Genomic DNA, 21,415 nt, shown 5'->3' with positions numbered 1-21,415 from the left:
AGCAGGTTTATAGTGAAACTGTATAAAGATCCAGTTTTATTTCAGAGGTTGGAAACATGAAGCAGTTCAAGCAAATAAAAATAAAAAAATATCAGTGAAGATGCCCACTCTAACTGGTAAGCTTTACTTTGAGTAGACATTTCTACAAAGGTCCAACGTTCTGCAGATCCTGGGCTCGCCCGTGTCCCCTCAACCACTGGTGTGACCTCCACAGCTGGTCCCTCCACATTACAGTAACGTCCCACTGAGGGTTACTTTAGGAGACGGAGGCAGCAGAGTCTGGATGCTTGGTGTCCTCAGGAACCGACAGACGGTGGAAATGCTGCAGAGCCTGAGCCACTCGCTCTGGACAGATGTTGTACACTGGATGAGTCGGGGCCTGAAAGTTGAGGAAAATGTTGAAATCAGGATTCCTACAGTATAGAATTTACAGATCTGGAGAAGTAAAAAAAAAAATTAATGTATGGAAAAAATTTTGTTTCCGAAATGGTTTGATTTTCAAAAACAAACATCTAAAAAATAAATGTTTTTGTGTTTTACAGCAAAAGTGTTTGTATGAGAGCACACAGTTGCCCCGCCCTCTTTTCTTCTCCTCAGGTTTCACTACTGCTTTAACTGACGTTATTTTCAGATTATTTAGTGACATAATGGCAAACCTTTTCAGAAATATGAAAACAAACTAAATCCATTTTTTTCTTACCTAAAATGTCTAGAAAGGAACTTAAATCCTAAATTTCTCTTTAAGCATAATCATAGCAGGTTATTAATATTTACGTTTCTAATCAGAGCTTTTCATTAGTCTGTAAATAAACCGTGAACTGATGCCAAACATTTGTCATGTAAGTTTTCCTTTCATTTTACTGAAACTTATTAATAAAAAAAAGCCTTTTAACGACTCGTAACCTCACTTTAAATAAAACATATTTGATATTTTCAAGCTTTGGTGGTAAATGTTCCCGTGATTTTAAGTGACTCACTTCAGCTTTATGATCCTTTAATGAGTTTATTAGTATCAGGCAGCTTTAAGTGAGGCTGGTGTCAAATTACAAGTTGAATGTTTACCTTAAACTTAAACACACTGGGGTTCCTTTTAGTCCAAAAAAATATTGTAAATGAGAGTCTGTGATTCCACGCAATAATTGTTTGTCTGGTCAAAACAAATGTATTATTTTCATCTACAGTTAATAAGATGTGTGTATTTAATGCTTAAATTCCAAGCTGTGGATCAGATCTGAGTTGTCCGTTAGTTTTGGGTCGACGTCAGGGATCAAAGTGTCCAATGAAACTAATCTTTACTTGTACAGCTTTGTCACCTTTAGCGTGTGAACGTATGTAAGTCAGGATGTAAACGTGACCAATCATTAACGATGGTAAAATAGTTTTCTGACGTCTACGTTCTGGTTCTTTAGTGCTCCACCACTGCTCACCAGTCGGTTCTCCTCCCTGCCGAGGACCATCTCATGATGCAGGTCCATGTTCCCAAAGTGCTGAGCTATGGAGAGGCCGCTCAGACAATAACACGTGTGGTAGAAGTCCCTGGACCTGGAGACAAACAAACACATGAATTGCAAAGCACTGGTTCGATGATGAGCTCCGTGTGTGTGTGTGTGTGGACACTGACTTGCCGGGCTTGTCCAGCAGACCTCCCGTCGGGTTCTGACAGCACAGCAGGATGTACTCCTGCAACGCCTGCTGCTCAAACATCCAGTGCTGCCGACTCAGCTCCGACTCACCTGCAAACACCATCCAATCACAGCCCGTCATTCCTCTCACATTGTGTCATTTAAAAGGTTTAACCTCCAGAGCATGTTAAAAAAAATGCTGCAAATGAAACAAACAACAAAAAAAAAAAAACTTAAAATGAGTGATGGACTGTGTTGTAATTGTCATTAACATACTATTCATACAAAGTCTGATGTCAAAATGAGTATGTAGTGCGTTCACATTAGATAAAAGGTTGAGTATGTGAGAAATACCTGGATGTATACTATATAGGGACATTTTTTAAGTATACACGGTGGGTACTAGTCATAGTCAACAGACGCATTACGAGCGAAATGTAAAACCTGGGACTGGCTTCAAGCTAAGAGTCAAACATTCCTTTTTCAAATCAAAAGCATCTCTTCTTGTCTTCCAAAATGTGTATACATGAGTTTTATGTAATAATAATAAGCACATGTTGATATTCTACTTGGTCACTTCTCATTAAAATGTTCTCAGAACTTTTAAAGGTGGAGAATCTACAGAGATATTTAGCCTCAGTGTGCTAATGGTTTTTATCGTTGTAGGTTTGAAATGCATCATGGGAAACTTGGAAGTATACTTCAGTGGGAACGGTCATCATACTAATAGTATATAGTGGACAGTATATACTCATTGAGTTTGTATTGGATGGTACGGAGTGTGCAATTTCTAACACTTTCTTAGATGTAGCTTCATAGTTTCAGTGAAAAGACGACAGAACGTGTCCCAGTTTACACGTTTGTTTCACAAAGAAATATGTGATCTGAAGGTAATGACCGTTACCTTCTTTAAATAAAGCTCTGTGCAGTAAAGGCAAGAGTCCAGCTTGCCAGAAAGAGTAGCATCCATCTACCAGCTTATTACAGCGGCCCTGGAATCCCCCCTCCAATCGCATCTGCCTGCTGACCACCCACCGCTGGAACACACAAACACATGGTCAGGAAAACATAATGATATCATGGAGCTCAGTGTGAACACCTGAGTGGAAACTTGGAGCTTTTTGAGTCCAAATGTTCAGTGTGAAGCAAAAAATACATGAATTGTCTTAAATCTGAACACATGATAAGTTGTGATGTTCAGGCTCCGACAGGACAATCAGCACTAGAGAACATTGTGTACCAGAGGGAGGGGGGGGGGGGGTGGGGGGGGGGGGGGGGGGGGGGAGGGGCTGATCCCACATGACCTGAGGGTTAAATCAGGTAGAGCAGGTGAGTTGAACAGCTGTGGATATTCTTAACCCGGGTGTTGTCTTACAACCTCAGATGAACCAGACGTCTTTAACATCAGTGTTCACTAGGACATCTCAGAGTGTGAGCTCAGATGAACTGGGAAACAGAGCCCTGAGGTGGGGGGGGGGGGGGGAAATTCCTGTTCTAACATGTTCTAATATAACAGTTTTGAGGATTCTTCTCTGCCATTCGAAAACAATAACTCACAGTGGAGCCTAATCTATAGCAGGGGGCGGTAATAAGCCTGTAAACTAGTGTACTCACATTAAAGGAATAGAAATACAGTAGGCCTGCAAATCTGACAATTTCAGTCTGCTCAGAGTTGACTGTCATGAATCAACTGGTCATCTTCTTAAAATGTGACACTTAGTTTTTTAACCTCATGATTTTTTTAAAAAAAACTAAATGTCACACTCACAAGTGATGATGATGGGGATAACGATGCAATGACCGTAATATACTAAACCTATAACACATTGTCACTAAATGACAAAAAGGTCAACAGAGCTACAACACCACCATAACTGGGGCCATTCTTAGGATTGAGGATTATGAATATGGAGCTTTTAGGTGGTGAAGGGTTGCTGCTGGTTTAGCCTCCAGTTGAAAGGAGAAAAACCTGTGATTTGAATTGAAGGATAACATTTTTTTTCAAGTTTTTAGCTTAAAAAACTAAACAAAATAGAAATGAAAAGCTGCAAGAAACAGAATAAGGATCCATAAAGAGGCATGAAAATGGTTTGTATTACATAATGTCATTAAGGATGGGATTATTTACTAATCTTCAACAAATAACACAGTTTTCCAACATTTCATGTGTCGAAAACATATTTTTGAAATTCTTTGTCGTTATGAATTATTTGAGAATTTTCAGTACGATTTTTTTCCTATTGAAGCTCAGGAGAAGCCATGGAACATTTAAAAATCACATTATTGAGTTTCTCGTGTGTAATCCTGAGCATTAATTGATTTAATGAGTTTGTTTTTGTAACATTAGCTTAATTTATCTACAACTGTTTAAGATTATTTAGGATTAAATCTTATTGACAAGCTGAGGTTCCTTTTGGTAGCGTTTCTGAGCATCACACACTCCTACACACGTTGCTATTTGTGTGGCTGTGACTGTTAGCGTAGCCGCCTGATTGTAGCTCACCAGTAAAGCTTTGAGATCCAGCATATGTTCTTTCCCCAGGATGACGAGGGCGGCGGTGCCACAGAACGTGTAGCCGCCGTGGGCCTCCAGACCTGGCACCCCACTCAGACCACCCTCCCAGTTCTGACACCTACAGGCAGAGCAGAGTCACTGCAGCCAGCTGAGCAGCTACCATACGCTGACTATGCATTCTTCTACCTGAGGATCCAGGTGATAGTGTCCTGAAACAGCTGGGGGGTGATGATGTTTGTGAGCGACGCTACGGACGCCGCACAGTACGCACTCCTAAAAAATAAAACTAAAGAATTTAAGTCCCTTAACTCAAATATTTGCAGAAGTATAACAGATATTTTAATTATGATCACACAAATAGATGAAATTCTAATATTTGAATTGTTGTATGAACAGATCTAGTTTGAACTCCCACCTGACGTCCACTTCGCCTCCGATGTGCATCACAAACGAGCCGTCGGGCTGCTTCACTGACCAAAGGAAGTCTAAGAGCTTCTCCCTAAACAACAAAGGACACGTGTGGATGAGATCAAAGGAGAGAAGAATTAAAGCCTCATTTACAAATGCTGTTCAGATCGGCCTCACAGTGGCAAAACAGGACTCTGACTTTGATCAATTCAAATGTTTAACTCAACTTTATTTATAGGACATGTAGCCCAAAGTGCTTTACAAGAACGGACAGATGGCAAAAATCAATATAAATACAGAACTAGAAAATTAAATAAATTCAATGGAGAGCCAGTAAAGTATAAAATGGATTAAAAGTGATAATACTGACTTTAAAACATAATTAAAAGCCTAAAAATTTAAATGATTAATTTGGCCTGTAGCGAAAATAAGCTTAGAAACCAAATAAGATCAAAGGCAGTGGGGTGTGGGTGATGAGAGAGAGTTTGGGAGACACTTTGATGATGAAAGGTGCAAATATCAAAGCTGAGGTCAAAGGGTGTTTTTAATGTTGCTTAATGTGTCAAACTCTCCTAACAGTAAGTAGAAAACCGTTCCTTTTCAGACTGTTGAACTATCCTGATCTCTTTCAACTCATCTACTTTTCTAGAGCTTGACATTAGCCGTGTTCAAAATGTTATGCTAACGTACTACTCATACTAAATCTGATATTAAAAGAAGTATGTCGTGCACTCACATTAGATAATATGGAAAGGTTGAGTACACAAGATATACCAGGATATGTATATCGGGACATATTCTAAGTATACACAGTGGGCACACTGTGCATACAATCGCCCCATGATGCATTGCAACCGGAACGTAAAATCATCCTGGGACCAGCTTGAAGCTAATAATCAAACATCACCTTTTCAAAACAAAAACATCTCTTTTTGTCTTCCATTAGTTTTTTTTTTAACTCTTTTGTAAATAGGGCTCTTGTTTTGAAGTTAACAGGAAGTTTTGCCAGTAGTAAATGGTGGACAATATGGACTCTCGGAAATGTCGAAATTAAATATGTACAGTGGTATGAAAAAGTTTGGGCACCCTTGTAAATGTTCATGATATTCCTTAATAAATAATTGGTTGTTTGGATAACAAATTCCAGTTAAATATATCATATAGGAAACAAACACAGTGATATTTGAGAAGTGAAATAAAGTTTATATGATTTACAGAAAGTGTGCTAGAATTATTTAAACAAAATTAGGCATGTGCATAAATGTAGGCACCCTTGCATCTTATTGATTTTAATACTCTTAGCACTAATTATTGGAACTCAAAATTGTTTTGGTAACCTCAGTGATCCTTGATCTCCATACACAGGTGAATCCAATCATGAGTCAGGGTATTTAAGTAGGAAAATTCTAGGTGTTTCCTCTTTGCATCTTCTCTGATTAGTGGCAACATGGGAGCCTCAAAACACCTCTCAAATGACCTGAAAACAAAGATTATTCAACATCATGGTTTAGGGGAGGGATACAAAAAGCTATCCCAGCGATTTAAGCTTTCAGTTTCAACTGTGAGGAACATTGTGAGGAATTGGAAGACCCACAGGCACAGTTCTAGTTAAGGCCCGAAGTGGAAGACCAAGAAAGATCTCCGAAAGGCAGCGGCGCAGGATGGTGAGAACAGTCACAGTCAACCCGCAGACCAGCTCCAAAGACCTACAACATCAGCTTGCTGCAGATGGTGTCACTGTGCATCGTTCCACTATTCAGCGCACTTTACACAAGGAGATGCTGTATGGAAGAGTAATGCGGAAAAAGCCTTTTCTCTGCACACGCTACAAACGGGGTCGCTTGAGGTATGCTAAAGCACATTTGGACAAGCCAGCTTCATTTTGGAACAAGGTGCTGTGGACTGATGAAACTAAAATAGAGTTATTTGGGCATAACCAGGGGCGTTATGCATGGCGGAAAAAGAACACAGCATTCCAAGAAAAGCACTTGCTACCTACAGTAAAGTTTGGTGGTGGTTCCATCATGCTGTGGGGCTGTGTGTCCAGTGCAGGCACTGGGAATCTTGTTAAAGTTGAGGGGCGCATGGATTCCTCTCAATATCAGCAGATTCTGGAGAACAATGTCCAGGAATCAGTGACAAAGTTGAAGTTGCGCCGGGGCTGGATCTTTCAACAAGACAATGATCCTAAACACTGCTCAAAATCTACTAAGGCATTCATGCAGAGGAACAAGTACAACATCCTGGAATGGCCGTCTCAGTCCCCAGACCTGAATATTATTGAAAATGTATGGTGTGCTTTAAAACGGGCGGTCCATGCTCGGAAACCATCAAACCTGACTGAACTAGAGATGATCTGCAGAGAAGAATGGTCCAAAATACCTCCCACCAGAATCCAGACCCTAATTGGAAGCTATAGGAAGCGTTTGGAGGCTGTTATTTCAGAAAAAGGAGGATCTACAAAATATTAAGTATTGTTTTTCTTTTGTGGTGCCTAAACTTATGCACATGCCTAATTCTGTTTAAATAATTCTAGCACACTTTCTGTAAATCGAATAAACTTTATTTCACTTCTCAAATATCACTGTGTTTGTCTCCTATATGATAAATTTAACTGGAATTTGTTATCCAAACAACCAATTATTTATTAAGGAAAATCATGAACATTTACAAGGGTGCCCAAACTTTTTCATACCACTGTATACGTGAGTTTTATGGATCATTTGGGTCACTTTCTCTCTTAAAGGAGCAGGATCTAGAAATCAAACTCCATAGTGACACCACGGTGGTTAGGGTAACTGCAGTCATCAACCATCAACTTTTTAGCACCGGAGCACAGCTGATACTGTGACTAGAGGATGGATACCCGACCCAAGTCCGATGGGACACTACGGCACGAACGGGTCGGGTTCGGACAAATATTTAGAACTGGTGGTCGGGTTGGGTCACATAGTGTCGTTTGCACGCAGTGTTCTTCCTTTCCTGCTGCAGCAGTTGTAGCCCTGAAGAATGCAACTTTATCTGTAACAGTGAGAGCAGGATTCACGGTGGAGGGAGAATGGAGCAGAGGAGGACAATTATAAAATAATACACCATTCAAACATAACTTTTTCTGAACAATAACATGGATTATCCTTATCTTTGATACATGGATTATGGAAATAGATCCGATGGGTCTTTGCTTGTGTTTCATTTTCGCTTGTTACCCGTGCGCTGGTCTGATGTTGACATTAACAGTTGTCTGTTAATATAATTGGTGCTTACAATTTAAACAAACAAACAAAAAATTTGTAATTTCTTTGAGGAAAAAAATGAGGTTTTTACTGTTGGGTCGGACTCGGATGAGAAAATGCGGCCTGATCCACACTCCAACAGTGACACCGTTATTTATTTACTCGCCGTTCATGTGACTGTTTACTGCAAAACCTGTGCCCATGCCTCTGCATTCATCTGTGGAACCAAACAGTAGTTTAGTCCACTGTGCTAGTCTTCTTTCAGTCTCCAAGCCGTCTTCTTCTCATTCTTTTTTATTTCCGGTATCGGGACGCCTCTCCAAGCCGTCGAGAACACGCACCAGCTTCATTTGACTACACGTCTGCAGAACTGCGTGGGAAATTTCTACCCAGAACAGCAGTACAAAATGTATCACACAATCTGTTCAAGGCAAAAGGGAGAAATGTGTGTGGGCTCATTTTCTTTGGTTTTGAACACTTCATCAACCATTAGCATTAAAAGACTTAATATGTTTGTTTATTTTTTTACAAATCCTACCGTATGCTCCTTTAAAAAATGCTTTCAGAACTTTAAAAGTTGGTGAATCAGATATTTAGCGTCAGTGTGCTTTAGGTTTTTGCCGTTGTAGGTTCAAAATTCATCTTGGGAAACTTGGAAGTATACTTCTGTGGGAACGCTCATCATCCTAATCATACTTTATAGCAGACAGTATATACTCATTGAGTTTGTAGTGCATAGTAGGTTAAAGTGCCATTTCCAACACAGGGATTGTCTCTCTCTCTGTAAAAGACAGAGACTTCAACCTACCCGACGCCCAAAACCATTCCTCCCAGTCTGGTGTAAAACACCCCAACACTGAAAAGGACCAGTGAGTCTGCTCTCACTGCAGCTTTCCTCAACTGTAATTCTTTGGATGGAGAAAGTAAACATGGCAGGAGGACAGTACCTGTCGATGATATCATAAGCCTCTTCTGTTCCGATGATGCACAGCGCGTTGACTGCAGCGTAGGTCGGTGCCAGGTGGGCGTGTTGACCCGGTCCACCAGCGAAACCCCCCGTGGGGCTTTGACAGCGTGCCAGAAACTGACACACACTGGAGAAGAAGAATACACAAGTTAGAAACGTGTCATTCAAACAGCTCTGAGAGACGGATTATTGATACAATGAAGAGCAGCAAAAAGAGTTAAAGTTGTTGAGTTTGGGAAGAATAAAACCACTTCCGTCCTCCAGGATTTTATACGAATACGATAAAATTAAACAATATCAGGACTTCTATGCAAGCCAGGGTTCCTGCGGCTTCAGTCAAATTAAATTCAAGACTTTATATTGCCATTTGAAATTAAATTTAAGACAAACTTCACAGTAAACACTATGGGAAAAGAAAAAAACGATTACCGTACATAGGGTTAGGGTAAATTTTTTCCAGTGTCTAGTAATTACAGTAAAATACACAAAAAGAGAGACTAAAATAAATCAAAATCACTCTAAAAATACACAAGACGACTGCAAAAATATCCGGAAATCTATAAAACAACAACAAAAATACAAAAATATAAACCATTACAAAAAATCTTAATTGGACAATTTAAATTTACATTTCCCACTGTTGTGGGATGACGTGCATCTGAGTCCCGCTGCAACCACGTCACTGTTTTGTAGTTGGTTCCACTGTCATGATTCTGCAATGTTACAATTAATTATAAATAAATAAATAAAAACCAATGTTACCATTTATTTTGAAATGTGAGACTAATTACAATCATAAACTCATACTTATTACATGTTAAAAATTTGACATTTTAATGACAATTAAAGGCAGGGTAGGTAATTTTTCGAAAGCTAGCATGATTTTGAATGCATCCTGCGCCTCCCCTCTGTGCTCCTTCTAAAGCCACGCCCCTCACTCACATGCATGAGCACGGCTGCTCCAGAAACAGACCTCAGCTCATCGCTTGTATTGTGTAGAAACCACATCGTCTCATGTCTCATTCAGTGGTAAGTAAACTTTATCATTATATGTTTAAAAAACGCGACTAAAAACTGGTTTATCTCTGTCGCCGGTGACGCGCTTTGAGTGTGGGCTCGTGCACGCGAGGGATCGAGAACGAGCAGGGAGACGTGATTGGTTAAAAAAAACCGAACCGTCTTTTTTCATTAATCAAAGTTTATACAGGTTTACAGCTGCTACAGTTGACAGATTTTCTTTGTTCCTTTTTTTTCCTGTCAGGACATAAAGACAATTTCAACCAAAAACTTTAAAAAATGTATCTGAAGAAAATGACCTACCCTACCTTTAAGGCCTTATTTTTAGATTCATGAACATAATGCCCTTTAAGACTTTTTAAGGATCCCTTGAGCTCATGTGTCACATCCTGGCCTTAACTTTCTGTTTTTTCCCGCCAGTATCCACAAAAACTTCTTCTCACACGTACGACCTTTTCATCCTCCTCCATGGAGAGGAGTCACTAAACTACAAAGACAATGAGCACCATGAGTTGGAAGCAAAGCCATCATTAGCCTTGGCTCCGCAGCCTGGTTGATAGATGAAGCAGTGTGTGGAGCTGCTTTGTTCAACATCCAGAGTGGACAGATTTTATGTAGTCAGAAGAGTGTTGGTTGGTTTCCTGGCTGAGTTCAGTGAGCGTTACTTCAGACTGGCAGTGGGTTGATTGAATCATATTTAAAGGGAACAAGTTTTAGTAAAACTAAAAATATGGTACACAAAGTAGGAGGAGTTTTTAAAGCTGCTGGAGACGATCATTTTCTATCAGATACAGACAGTGTAGTAGGTCTCATACTTCATCAAACATCATTTGCTCAAAAAAGATTGAAAAGGTTGGAATTTCTGATTGAAACTTTGTTTTGATCTTCACTGTAAACACTAGGGGTGTGAAAAAAAAAAAAATTTCACGAAATATCCCGGTTTTTTAATTTAAAAAAATTGTGTTTTTTTTTATTTAAAAAATAATAATTTTATTTTTCATTTTTTTAATCAATATTTTTGTGTATTTGTGCAATATTTCAGTGGTGGTCACAATGCATTCAATGTGTTCCAATGGTTATTTGATGCACTTGATTTTATGATGCAGTGTGTAATGCCTGCAATATTTATGTATGTACAGGTATTTTATTTTTATATAATCTGTTAAGATCAGTGTTTAAACTGACACAATAGGAGAAATTATATTTTTTCTTATTTTTGTGCATTATCAGTAACTCAGGGTGATTTATCCTTAATGTTCTCACTTACAGTTGTTACAATGCAGTCATTATGTTGTCATGGTTACTTTGAGATTTCTACACAGTAGTTTCAGTGAAAAGAAACTTGTTGCACTTTATTTTATGATGGCAGTGTGTAACACTTTTTTTTCTTTTTTTTCAGTGAAAATGCGCAAAAACACTAATAATAAATAATAAATAGAATGTTTTGAAGCAAATAGTTTTGACTCAATTTGTCCTCTGAATGATCAATATCTTCTGATCAACATATACAGCAACTTGATTTTTCATCTCTACCTTTCATTTTGATATAAACTGGGTAGAAAATCGCGATACGGATCGTATTGCAACATCTTTGCCAATACTCACCCCTAGTAAACACCCTCATTGACGTTGTAAAGGTTTTGTGCATTGCATTGTGGGATGTGGAGTCCTGTAGACAAAACAATTGTGGATGTTTATTTTGGGGTTTACGCGCAAAGATCTGAATCCCGATAAAACTGAATGTCCCGTAGTGACGTAATATCACTGGGAACAAACTAGAACAAAAAATTACATCAGAACTTGTGTTAATGTATGGTCCTAGCCCTCCTTTTTTCCTCATGCTGCTGTTGTAATGCGGTGGCTAAGGTGTTAGCAGTGGCCATTAGAAGTATGCAAAGACAGCAGCTATGGTATGAATGTGTGTGAGGGTCTCACTCTGAGGCCACAGCAGCAGGAATGGGCTCCTCCAGCAGCTCGAGACTGTGAAGAATCCAGAAGCAAAGCCAAGGTCTGCTCGCATCCAGACACTGTTACACACACACACAGTAAACAGGAGAGGGAAGGACACCGCCATCAGGCAGAGGAGGGAATTACAGGAACTCAAATCAATGACTTTTACAAGCATCAAGTGAATCCAATGGATTTACTGTCATTGTTAAGATGATTCAACGTTATTCATATGTCACTCAGGACGGTTATGAAACAGAAAAGCACACACTCGGCACCTGCTGCACGCCACGTAACAGATTTACTGTACCTCATAAGCATCTGATAGGTGTCTTAAGCCCTTCTTCAGATATTGGTAGTGCTGTTCCCTCAGCAACGTTGGCCTGGGGACAAAACAAGGACAGGAGGACCTCTTAGAAATGGGCTGAGCATTAGAAATAATGCATGTTTTTTTTCTTCTTTCCTCTCTTCTCTCAATTTTGTTAGACCTATTTTGCATATATATCATTCCTTTCCCCCACGTATTTGTCTATTATTAACTTGTTATTATCTTCTTCCCTCACTCACTAATACCACAATACCTTTATTATCATTATTATGATAATATCACACAAACTTATTGTATTATAATGTGTTAAGATTTGTGTAAGATTTTCCTTCTTCTTTTCTGTAATTGTCTGTCTTTGTGTTGTATGTGGCAAAAAAAAAAGAAAGAAATAATGTGTGTAATGGACGGGTGACCAGTGCATTATGACCTGTGGTGTACGACCGTTTGTGTGCAAGTCAAAGACAAATGACGCTCCCGATGCTCTTCCTTTATAAATTGCTCACCTGGTTACGACTCTTCTTCCAACACAGAGTTAGTCAGAGTTAATCAGTCAGAATTAATTAGTCAGAGTTAATTAGTCAGAGTTAATCAGTCAGAGTTAATTAGTCAGAGTCCTCTACCAGGTTTAGAAAGAACAGCTGCAGAGATCACAGCTCACTGCTACTAAACCTATAATAACCTATAATCTCAAGCTGAAGTCAAGCAGAAGGAGCCACAGCCGTGGTTTAGGCCACTAAATATTACACACTTATATTATAGTGAATATTATACATGTATATTATAGTGATAGTGAAAATCATACACCTTTATTATAGTAAATATTACATACTTTTCCTTTTTTAAGGACCAGTAACACATGAACAAATATGCGTTCCCTTTAAAGTGAAATGGATATTATAATGATCTGTTTAAGGGTTTAGTCTTTCTCGGCTGTGTTGCCATGATCAGGATGAGCCGCCTCATTAAAAAGTGATGACACTGAGGCTGATAAATGTGACATTTCCATAACGACTGTTAGGCCTCGCTGTGCACCTTCTATTAGCAAACATTGCACGTTAAGAAGTGCATTTATCTTAAGCAGCCATAGCAACAAAGCTAAGAGTTCAATGTTTAATGGTGAACAGACACACGCGCACACGCACACACACGTATATACAGTATTTATAAGTGTATCATTTCATCTTCTGGATATCACATGTAAAATTAAAATAATGTAAGCACAGATGAGAAGGAGAAAAGCTCAGCAGGTGGGACTTCATTTTACATGAAACACTAATAATGTGCATTGCCATGAATCTGACGCTACAATTTACATGTCACGATACGATATGCATCGTGATATCAATAATTACACATTTTACAGTACGAAATGGTTTGAAATACAATTTATTTCGAGTTTTTTTTCTAATTCTGTTAAGTTCTTTAATTTTTTAAAAATATTAAAAAAAGTAACCACGTACATCTATCAAAGTGCCCAGTATGTTTTATGAAAATAAAGTGTAATCAACTTCCAAGTTAAAATGCATTGAGGAGTGAAGTAGTTTAACAAAATCTCATTTGGTTCACTGACACCTAGTGACCGGGCGTTTATGTGCTATGCATACGTTAGTGCAATTAAATGTTTTTTTTGTTAAAAAAGTTAATGAAAAAATTGACATTTTGGACATTTTTTGGATTGATACAATAATTGCGCAGTGAAATATTGTGATATATCGCAGAATTGTGCTTTCTTTTTCTTTTTTTACACCCTTACAGAACACTCATATTTAATGGTGATTATATCAGCCTGCATATATATAAAATATTCAATATAATATATATTGTTTTTATTAGATATATTGAGGTTATTTTTAAGGGTCTTCTTTTATTTATTTAATAAAATGTAGAATATTCTTATGTTTAAGGTTAAAATTGATACAACCCATTGGTTATTAGTAAATGGGTCAGTTTTTAGTCAGACTTATTGTTCTCTGTTTCTCCGTTTACCTTGATCAAGACTTTTCTGACACTCCACACTACAAATTGAGTAATAAAAGTAAGATTAACTTGGTGCTGGTATTGAATGTGGGGTAAATTATGATGCAAAAGTGAAAAAAAGCGATTAAATGTGTAATATATGATATATCCCACACTGATCCTTTTCCATTGCTTTCATTACAGCATGCAGAGATCAGTCGGTTTGTAAATACTTACTGCGGTAAGCTGTGTAGTTGCTTATAAACACTGATGACTTCCTCAATGCTGCGCTCCACCTTTTTCTAGAAGATACAGAGTGAAGACAAAGATATAAATATGAACATGAACAACATCGTCCATTATATGTGAATTATAGATTAAAAAAAAAAAGAACTAAATTCTAAATGTTCCAAGTCGACTCTTCTCTATAGTGACTGGAGTCCAAAGCAGTTTCTATATGAAGCTGATGTGGAATGACTTTTGTTTGGTTTTAGAATTACCGTACGTGTCACTAATCTGACACCAAGTGTCAGACAGATTTTAAAGGATTTAGTTAAACTGACCAACAGCTTTTGCAGCATTAGAAGCTGCTCGTTCTGGGGTCCACATAGCTTTTTAATCGTCTCCGTTTCTACTTTGTTTTGCTCCATCACAGAAACTGACGTCTTTATACAATTTGTCATATTGAAAACATCAATGTCAATTTTTGTATGTATGTGTGTAGCCGTCGTGTGCTGCGGCAGATACAGTAACATCACTGCTTAAAGGGTTCAATATTCTGGCAGGGCCGTAAATGGATTAGAGTTAACGTCAGTGCTTTTATTCAGATTGGATTTGACCATGGCTCCAGTCTCTCTGTGCAGATTGGAAACGGATAAACTCATTCTGTGCTGTGTTTTCCTCCCAGTTTAAAAACAAAATTCCTTAGTTAGCATTGAAATCACTTTGGCTCCTTCTTATAGAGACTTCTTCTACGAATCCTGGTTTGAATAAGCACAGAAATAATGTAGAGATTCAAGATTGTTGATTAAATTTAGCAGATTATTATTATTATTTTTAAAGGTCCTTAGGGTACAGCTCTGTATTAATATTGCTAAGACCAATAAAAAAATAATTTGTTTAACGCTGTAGGGTCAACTCAGCTTTTATTTTGTTTCAAAAAAATAAAAGAACACAGCAAACATAGCTAAAATATATACATATTATTTTCAACACAACCAACAGTAGCCACTTAAAACACTACAACTAACTTAAATTAAAACAATACAAAAAAATTACATCTTACACTAAAGATCACACATTACACATATACTGAATTAATATGGTATTTGTTTATTAATAGTAGGTGTTGGGGAAAATGCAAAGAAATAGTTAAAAAAAACAACCTAAATTAAGTGCTGTTTTACTCATTATTAGTATTCTAAAAGTTTAAGCCTATCGAGGCGAAAATGTGACTTTTATACAGCAACCACGACGCTGTCCTGTCAATATAAACAATTTCCAGCGTCTTATTAGATCTTTGCCATCAATATTAATACATCTGAGAAGGTAAAAGAGGGTTTAATATGATACTAGAAAAGTTTACCTTATAAAGTGCATAAATCACAGTTTTTGAGTGCGTTTCTTATAGATAAGAGTTCTACTTAAATGTAAAAACTTGGTGCTAAACCACAAAGCTAACAACCAGTAATGTGCAAAGTTTCATGTTATTAAACTGAAAACGAACTGTGTCTTTGAACAAGTAAATAATAGTGTCATAGACGAGGAAAATTTAGCTTCACAGCTAAAGCTGAGCTTATTTAGCTGATAATTAGCCGGGTTAGCATAAAGAAGCTAATGTCGGCTCGGTTCACCTGCTCCAACGAAGTCACCGTCTCCACGCCGTCATCCACGAACCTCTCCGCGGTTTGTTCTTCTCTGAAGCACCGCAGTGGGGTTCCGTCCATGCTGATGGTGGAGGTGAGGATAGCCGTCAGTCCGATATTAATGTCTGCCTGCACCTTTGTTTTGGCAAGTTTCTATTCCATTTCCGTTTCCTGTCGCGATTTTAGTGGAAGGAATTAAACTACGGAAAGTGCGATGCACCAAATTTCCTCGCAGGGCCTTCATTGATAAACAGTAAAAGATGCATTACGGCAAAAATATATTGTCTTTGTAAATGCATGCTTTTGCAAAATAACAAAACTACATCGAATGCTGGTTATTTTCTCAGTTTTAGAGTTCATAAATGTAGCTATAATTAAAGCCTGAGATTTTTATTTTTTTTTTTTAAATTTTGAATTTAATTCATTTTTTTTTAAATTTCATTTTTCAAAGAAAAGACATTTTGATAAAGCTTTTATTTTATACCAGGTAGCCCACATGGACCATGTGAAGAGCCCATCAGGAGCTCTAGTTACCAATGAGCTCCATATAAATTATGATTTACTTTCCAGGATTCAAACTCATACTCACAAAGATACATAAATACAGACGACAGATGTAGATATTACTTAGTAAAGTTAAATACTGCTGCTGCTTTTAAAAAAAATAAAATAAATAAATAACCATCTTGAAATGTTTATTTTCACGGAAACATTGTGTTCTTGAATGCTGCAGATTTGGTGTATACGTTTCCATTTAATGGTGAATACTGTCAATAGTTATGTCTGCAGAGATCACTATATATATATATATATATATATATATATATATATATATATATATATATATATATATATATATATATATATATATATATATATATATATATATATATTTAAAAAATATATATTTTTTTAAATATATATATTTAAAAAATATATATATTTTTTAAATATATATATATATATATATAAAAAATTTCTCACTTTGTCTGCACATGCTGTCAAAGGTCAACACTACAAGAAGTGCACTCTTTTTAAGACAGCAATGCATGTTTTGTTATTGCAATTAAATAAATGAATTTATTTTATAGCATAATTGTGCCCATCACCAGTTTTCCCTAAGGAAGGGTAAGAAACACTTAATAATCAAGGTGGATTTTACAAATTTTAAATGTTTTACAATTAGTTAAAAGTTGTTTGTTTTGGCTAGCAAAATAGCAACATGGGAATTTTGTATGAAATGTAGAAAATAAAACAATTAAATAAAGAGTAACTAAGTATTGCATCTTGAAACGTAAACATTTCCGACCTTTTTAAGTTACTGCTTGCCTTCCTTATTATTTAGCAACACAGGCAACACAGGCAGCCGCCGAGGGCGCTATCTGCTGAAAGTGCGTGAAATTGCATCCCCCAATTTTTTTATTTATTTTTATATTAATTAAAAAAATTGTAACAAACGTGAAACCAAACAGGAACGTAGAAATGTCCTTGTACTGAAACTTTTATATCTTATTTTAACTTTTGATTGCACTGTTTTGCATTGCCTTTGGATTTTGCACCATTTTTGTCATTGTCCCCTTGAGACATTTGCACTATACCTGTAGATGTACTGTATTAAAGTGTATAATTCTAAATTTTAAAATAGATTGTATTTTTTTTTCTATGGTTTTTTGTGTCGCAGAATTGCATTGTTTTGTCTTGATATTTAAAATAAATAATGTGCACACTACACACTGTGTATACACTTGAAAAAAAAACAACAATTTTATCTGAATGACCTAAAGCCGTTGTCATGTCATGTGTGAGCATGCTCATAAAGGGAGCATGTACAATCTCAGTACGATGCGCACTCAATACAGTACATGACACTAGCCCCTGTTGTTGAGATGTTCCAGTTAAGCATTTATTACTTGAAAACCTCTTTTCTTGAAATGATTTTTTTTTGTATTACAGTATACTGTTTTGATGTTCTAGTTAAGTATTTATTACTTGAAAACTTTTTTTTTATTGATTTTGAATATTTTTCATATTAAAGAGTTTCTATGTAAGATATGTATTTATTTACGTGAAAACCTTTTTAAATAATTTTGCCTAGGGCACCAAGCTTGTTTCTTTGTTTTGTTTTTTTTTTTTGTTCCGCGCATCAACTACCAGGTGAAATTCCTTGTGCTGTCTTAAAACTGTACTTTGCAAATAAAACATATCTGATCCTGATTCGGATCGTCTTTGTCCAAGATGTCAGGTGGAATTTTGTGGCCACCATACATTATGATGATAGTTTTTTATTGATTTATTTATTTTTTTAATGATGAAATGGTTCCGGGGACCGTTTATTTTGTGCACCCCTGCTACTCAGGCCCCTACTACTCAGGTACCTACTACTCAGGTACCTACTACTCAGGCTCCTACTACTCAGGCACCTATACTACTCAGGCTCCTACTACTCAGGCTCCTACTACTCAGGCTCCTACTACTCAGGCACCTACTACTAAGGCCCCTACGACTCAGGCACTTACTACTCAGGCCCCTACTACTCAGGCACCTACTACTCAGGCCCCTACTACTCAGGCACTTACTACTAAGGCACCTACTACTCAGGCACCTACTACTCAGGCCCCTACTACTCAGGCACCTACTACTCAGGCCCCTACTACTCAGGCACTTACTACTAAGGCACCTACTACTAAGGCACCTACTACTCAGGCCCCTGCTACTCAGGCACCTACTACTAAGGCCCCTACCAATCCTCCTCCTACAAATTGTTCTGCTGCCCGACCACCTCTGAGAGATGCTCTGCCTATTGTGCAAGTTCTATCTTTGCTCCCAACTATGCTCCTTCAACTTCTTCACCTGCTACAACTCCATCACCTCCAACTTCTACCAGCACCTCTTGTCCATCTCCTTTTCTACACGTGTCCACAGACACTTTAAGGATAGGTGGGGCTGGGAATGATGATGGACAAACACCAGATGCTGTACCTTTAGGGAAAGATGATGCTACATTGAGTTTTCATGATGCTTTAGCCATTTTGAATAATGCATCTTTGGGTTCCTCCTGTTGTCTACCATTGAAACCTAAGGGGGGTGAAATGTATTTAGTCTATTCTGGTGTGGATGATAACAAAATGAAAGATTGGATGTGTGATGGGTATAAATGGCTTGTTAACAATGGTACATCCCTCCACCCCAAAGCTAGACCTGTCGTTAAAAAATATTACCATAAATTGACAAAGGACGGTTCTTTCAGGCGTATAGTTTGGTGTTTGATAGAAAATCCCCATAAAGTCTTGATACGTTATTTAGGTGATGAAAAAGGAATATATTCGCACCTGCCCTTCAGTTTTACAAAACATAGTCAATAAAGAAATGGATGGAGTTATTGCAACACATCATAACTTAGGTAATGTCCCTTGTTCTAACAAGCAGGAGCAGGTATTGAAAGCACGTATTATAGAGCAAATTAAAAACAAACATAGGGCACTCAGGCGACAGCGTAAGCTAATGCAGGATGACTATTATAACCTCATGCTTTTGGCCCATGATTTAAAAGATTTTGTCTGAAATGAAAACTGACCCTGGGTATACCAGAGCTCTTAAAGGAATTCAATGAATTAATCCAGGCGAGGTCTGATTTTCAACTGTATTGTTCATGTGATACAACCTTTAATGTAGGTGATTTTTATGTGACTCCACTTGTTTTCTGACATATTGTTTTCACAAAATCCCCTGTAATTCCCTTAGCATTGATGATACATGAACGGAAATGTGCAGCGCCACACACAAGCCCCACTCCCTATGACCTCAGCTTTAACCAACATAAAGAGTTAAGTGATTTCAATATAGCATCACCAAACCCCAGTCAAATCTATACAAAGGAACCTGAAACAAAAAGCACTACACAGAAAACAATGTATTTTGAAAATGACGACTTTGTTAAATTAAACAGTAGCTGGTAAGACAGTAACCTTGACGATATTCAAGAATTATCCGCCTGTTCTTTAGAATCTGATGAAAATATTGCATTTTGGCAAAAGGATCTGAACTTACGTTTAGAAGATAGAGATAGCATACTAAACCCCAAACAATGGGTAGACACAATACATATTGATGCTGCCATTCGATTGTTACAAAAATCAATTACATAACATTATTGATAAACAAAGCTCTATTTTGGCTCCCCAACAAGACAATGGCAAGCAGAGTTTTGGACAAAGGTTTAGTAAATGCAATGCACAATGAGTTCAGATTCACCATGACAGAATTAACCACTGGTTAACTTCCGCCAAAATTAAAGATGAAGAAGAGGTATACATAATGGATAGCGGTGCTTCTGTTTCAATATGTAATTCAGTCAAAATTCAGCTGGCATCATTATATGGTCAAACAGAAAGCAATCCCCTACAAGTTCAAATATCCAAAGTCCCACAACAGTCACAACTATCTGGAAACTGTGGTTTATTTGCGATTGCATTTGCTGTTGAATATTGTTGCGATCAATATATTGGAACAAGACACCTGTGCTTCCATGAAGGAGCATTACGGGCACACCTTGTTGACTGTTTTGATAAAATGAAGTTTCCACCTTTCCCTAAACAATGCACTCACAAAAAACTAACTGATAGACAAAAGAAGTTAACATATAAAGCCGTTGTAAATGTTGAAATTTTTTTTCAGATCGAAAATGCTACTTGCCAGAAATGTTTGAGGACACGGTGCAATGTGGTGACACTCGCTGTAATAGATGGTTTCATTATGGTTGTGCAGGACTACCAGGAACATCATATACTAAACATTGGTACTGCCAAGAAGAAAAGTAAAATTAAGTAGTGTGCTCTCTTATTTTCTCTCCCAATGTTTAAATGTTTTTTTTATTTCTGGCTCATTGCATTATTAGCAGCAGTACAATGACCCATTTCCTTATTTTTCAGGGTTATCTAATATTCAACCACATGTGTCCTGTTCACAAAATACCAGTAATGTTATACATTTGTTGGAGTAAAATGTCCCATTATTGACTGAATGTCTGCACCTAATTTAATATGCATAAGTCACATGAAATGGGTCTATTGTGCACAATAGCCTTTATAACACTAACTTAATCCCATCAGTAAACTGACACCCAAGTGGCTCCTTAGTCAATCCATATTGTACATTAGCATCAACACCCTTTTGTCTGTTCTCATGCACAGCTCTCACCTACTGGTATATTAGCCTTTATAACACGTGTTATCACCCATATCATGTACAATATCTGTAAATGTGCATATTTATTTACTAATGCCAAATAAAATGTGACAAAGACAACTATATTACTCATGAAATATTTATTAGCGAAATATTTCAAACAAAATTTTAGGTATAGAGTTTGCCTCTGTATTATGAAATGAGTGCATACAAAGTAGTGAAAAATAAATAAAAATTATATATATATATATTTTTTTTTGTAGTTTTATATTGTTTTCCACATTTTTTTATTCCGTTTTTTAGAAATATGAATGAATTATTTCATAAAATATTAGTTTTCAACTCCTGTAAGAAAACAAAAATAGATACTGAT

General features: G+C 37.2%; 1 protein-coding gene across 1 annotated transcript; it reads right to left on the bottom strand.

Annotated features, from left to right (window-relative positions):
- Positions 1–13: 13 nt before the first annotated feature.
- On the bottom strand, positions 14–16,029 carry fntb (farnesyltransferase, CAAX box, subunit beta). Its single transcript, XM_028439277.1, has 12 exons — positions 15,847–16,029; positions 14,231–14,295; positions 12,020–12,092; positions 11,698–11,789; positions 8,726–8,872; positions 4,553–4,636; positions 4,324–4,410; positions 4,126–4,255; positions 2,527–2,659; positions 1,622–1,733; positions 1,428–1,542; positions 14–379 (listed from the first exon to the last, which is right to left on the bottom strand). The coding sequence occupies exons 1-12, from the start codon at positions 15,937–15,939 to the stop codon at positions 257–259; spliced, it is 1,254 nt and encodes a 417-aa protein (XP_028295078.1). The 5' UTR covers positions 15,940–16,029; the 3' UTR covers positions 14–256.
- Positions 16,030–21,415: the final 5,386 nt, after the last annotated feature.

The sequence above is a fragment of the Gouania willdenowi genome, chromosome 24, assembly GCF_900634775.1.
Source record: "Gouania willdenowi chromosome 24, fGouWil2.1, whole genome shotgun sequence".
Lineage (NCBI taxonomy): Eukaryota > Metazoa > Chordata > Actinopteri > Blenniiformes > Gobiesocidae > Gouania > Gouania willdenowi.
Note: the sequence above shows the minus strand (reverse complement) of the source record. Positions and strands in the feature narration are given on the sequence as shown.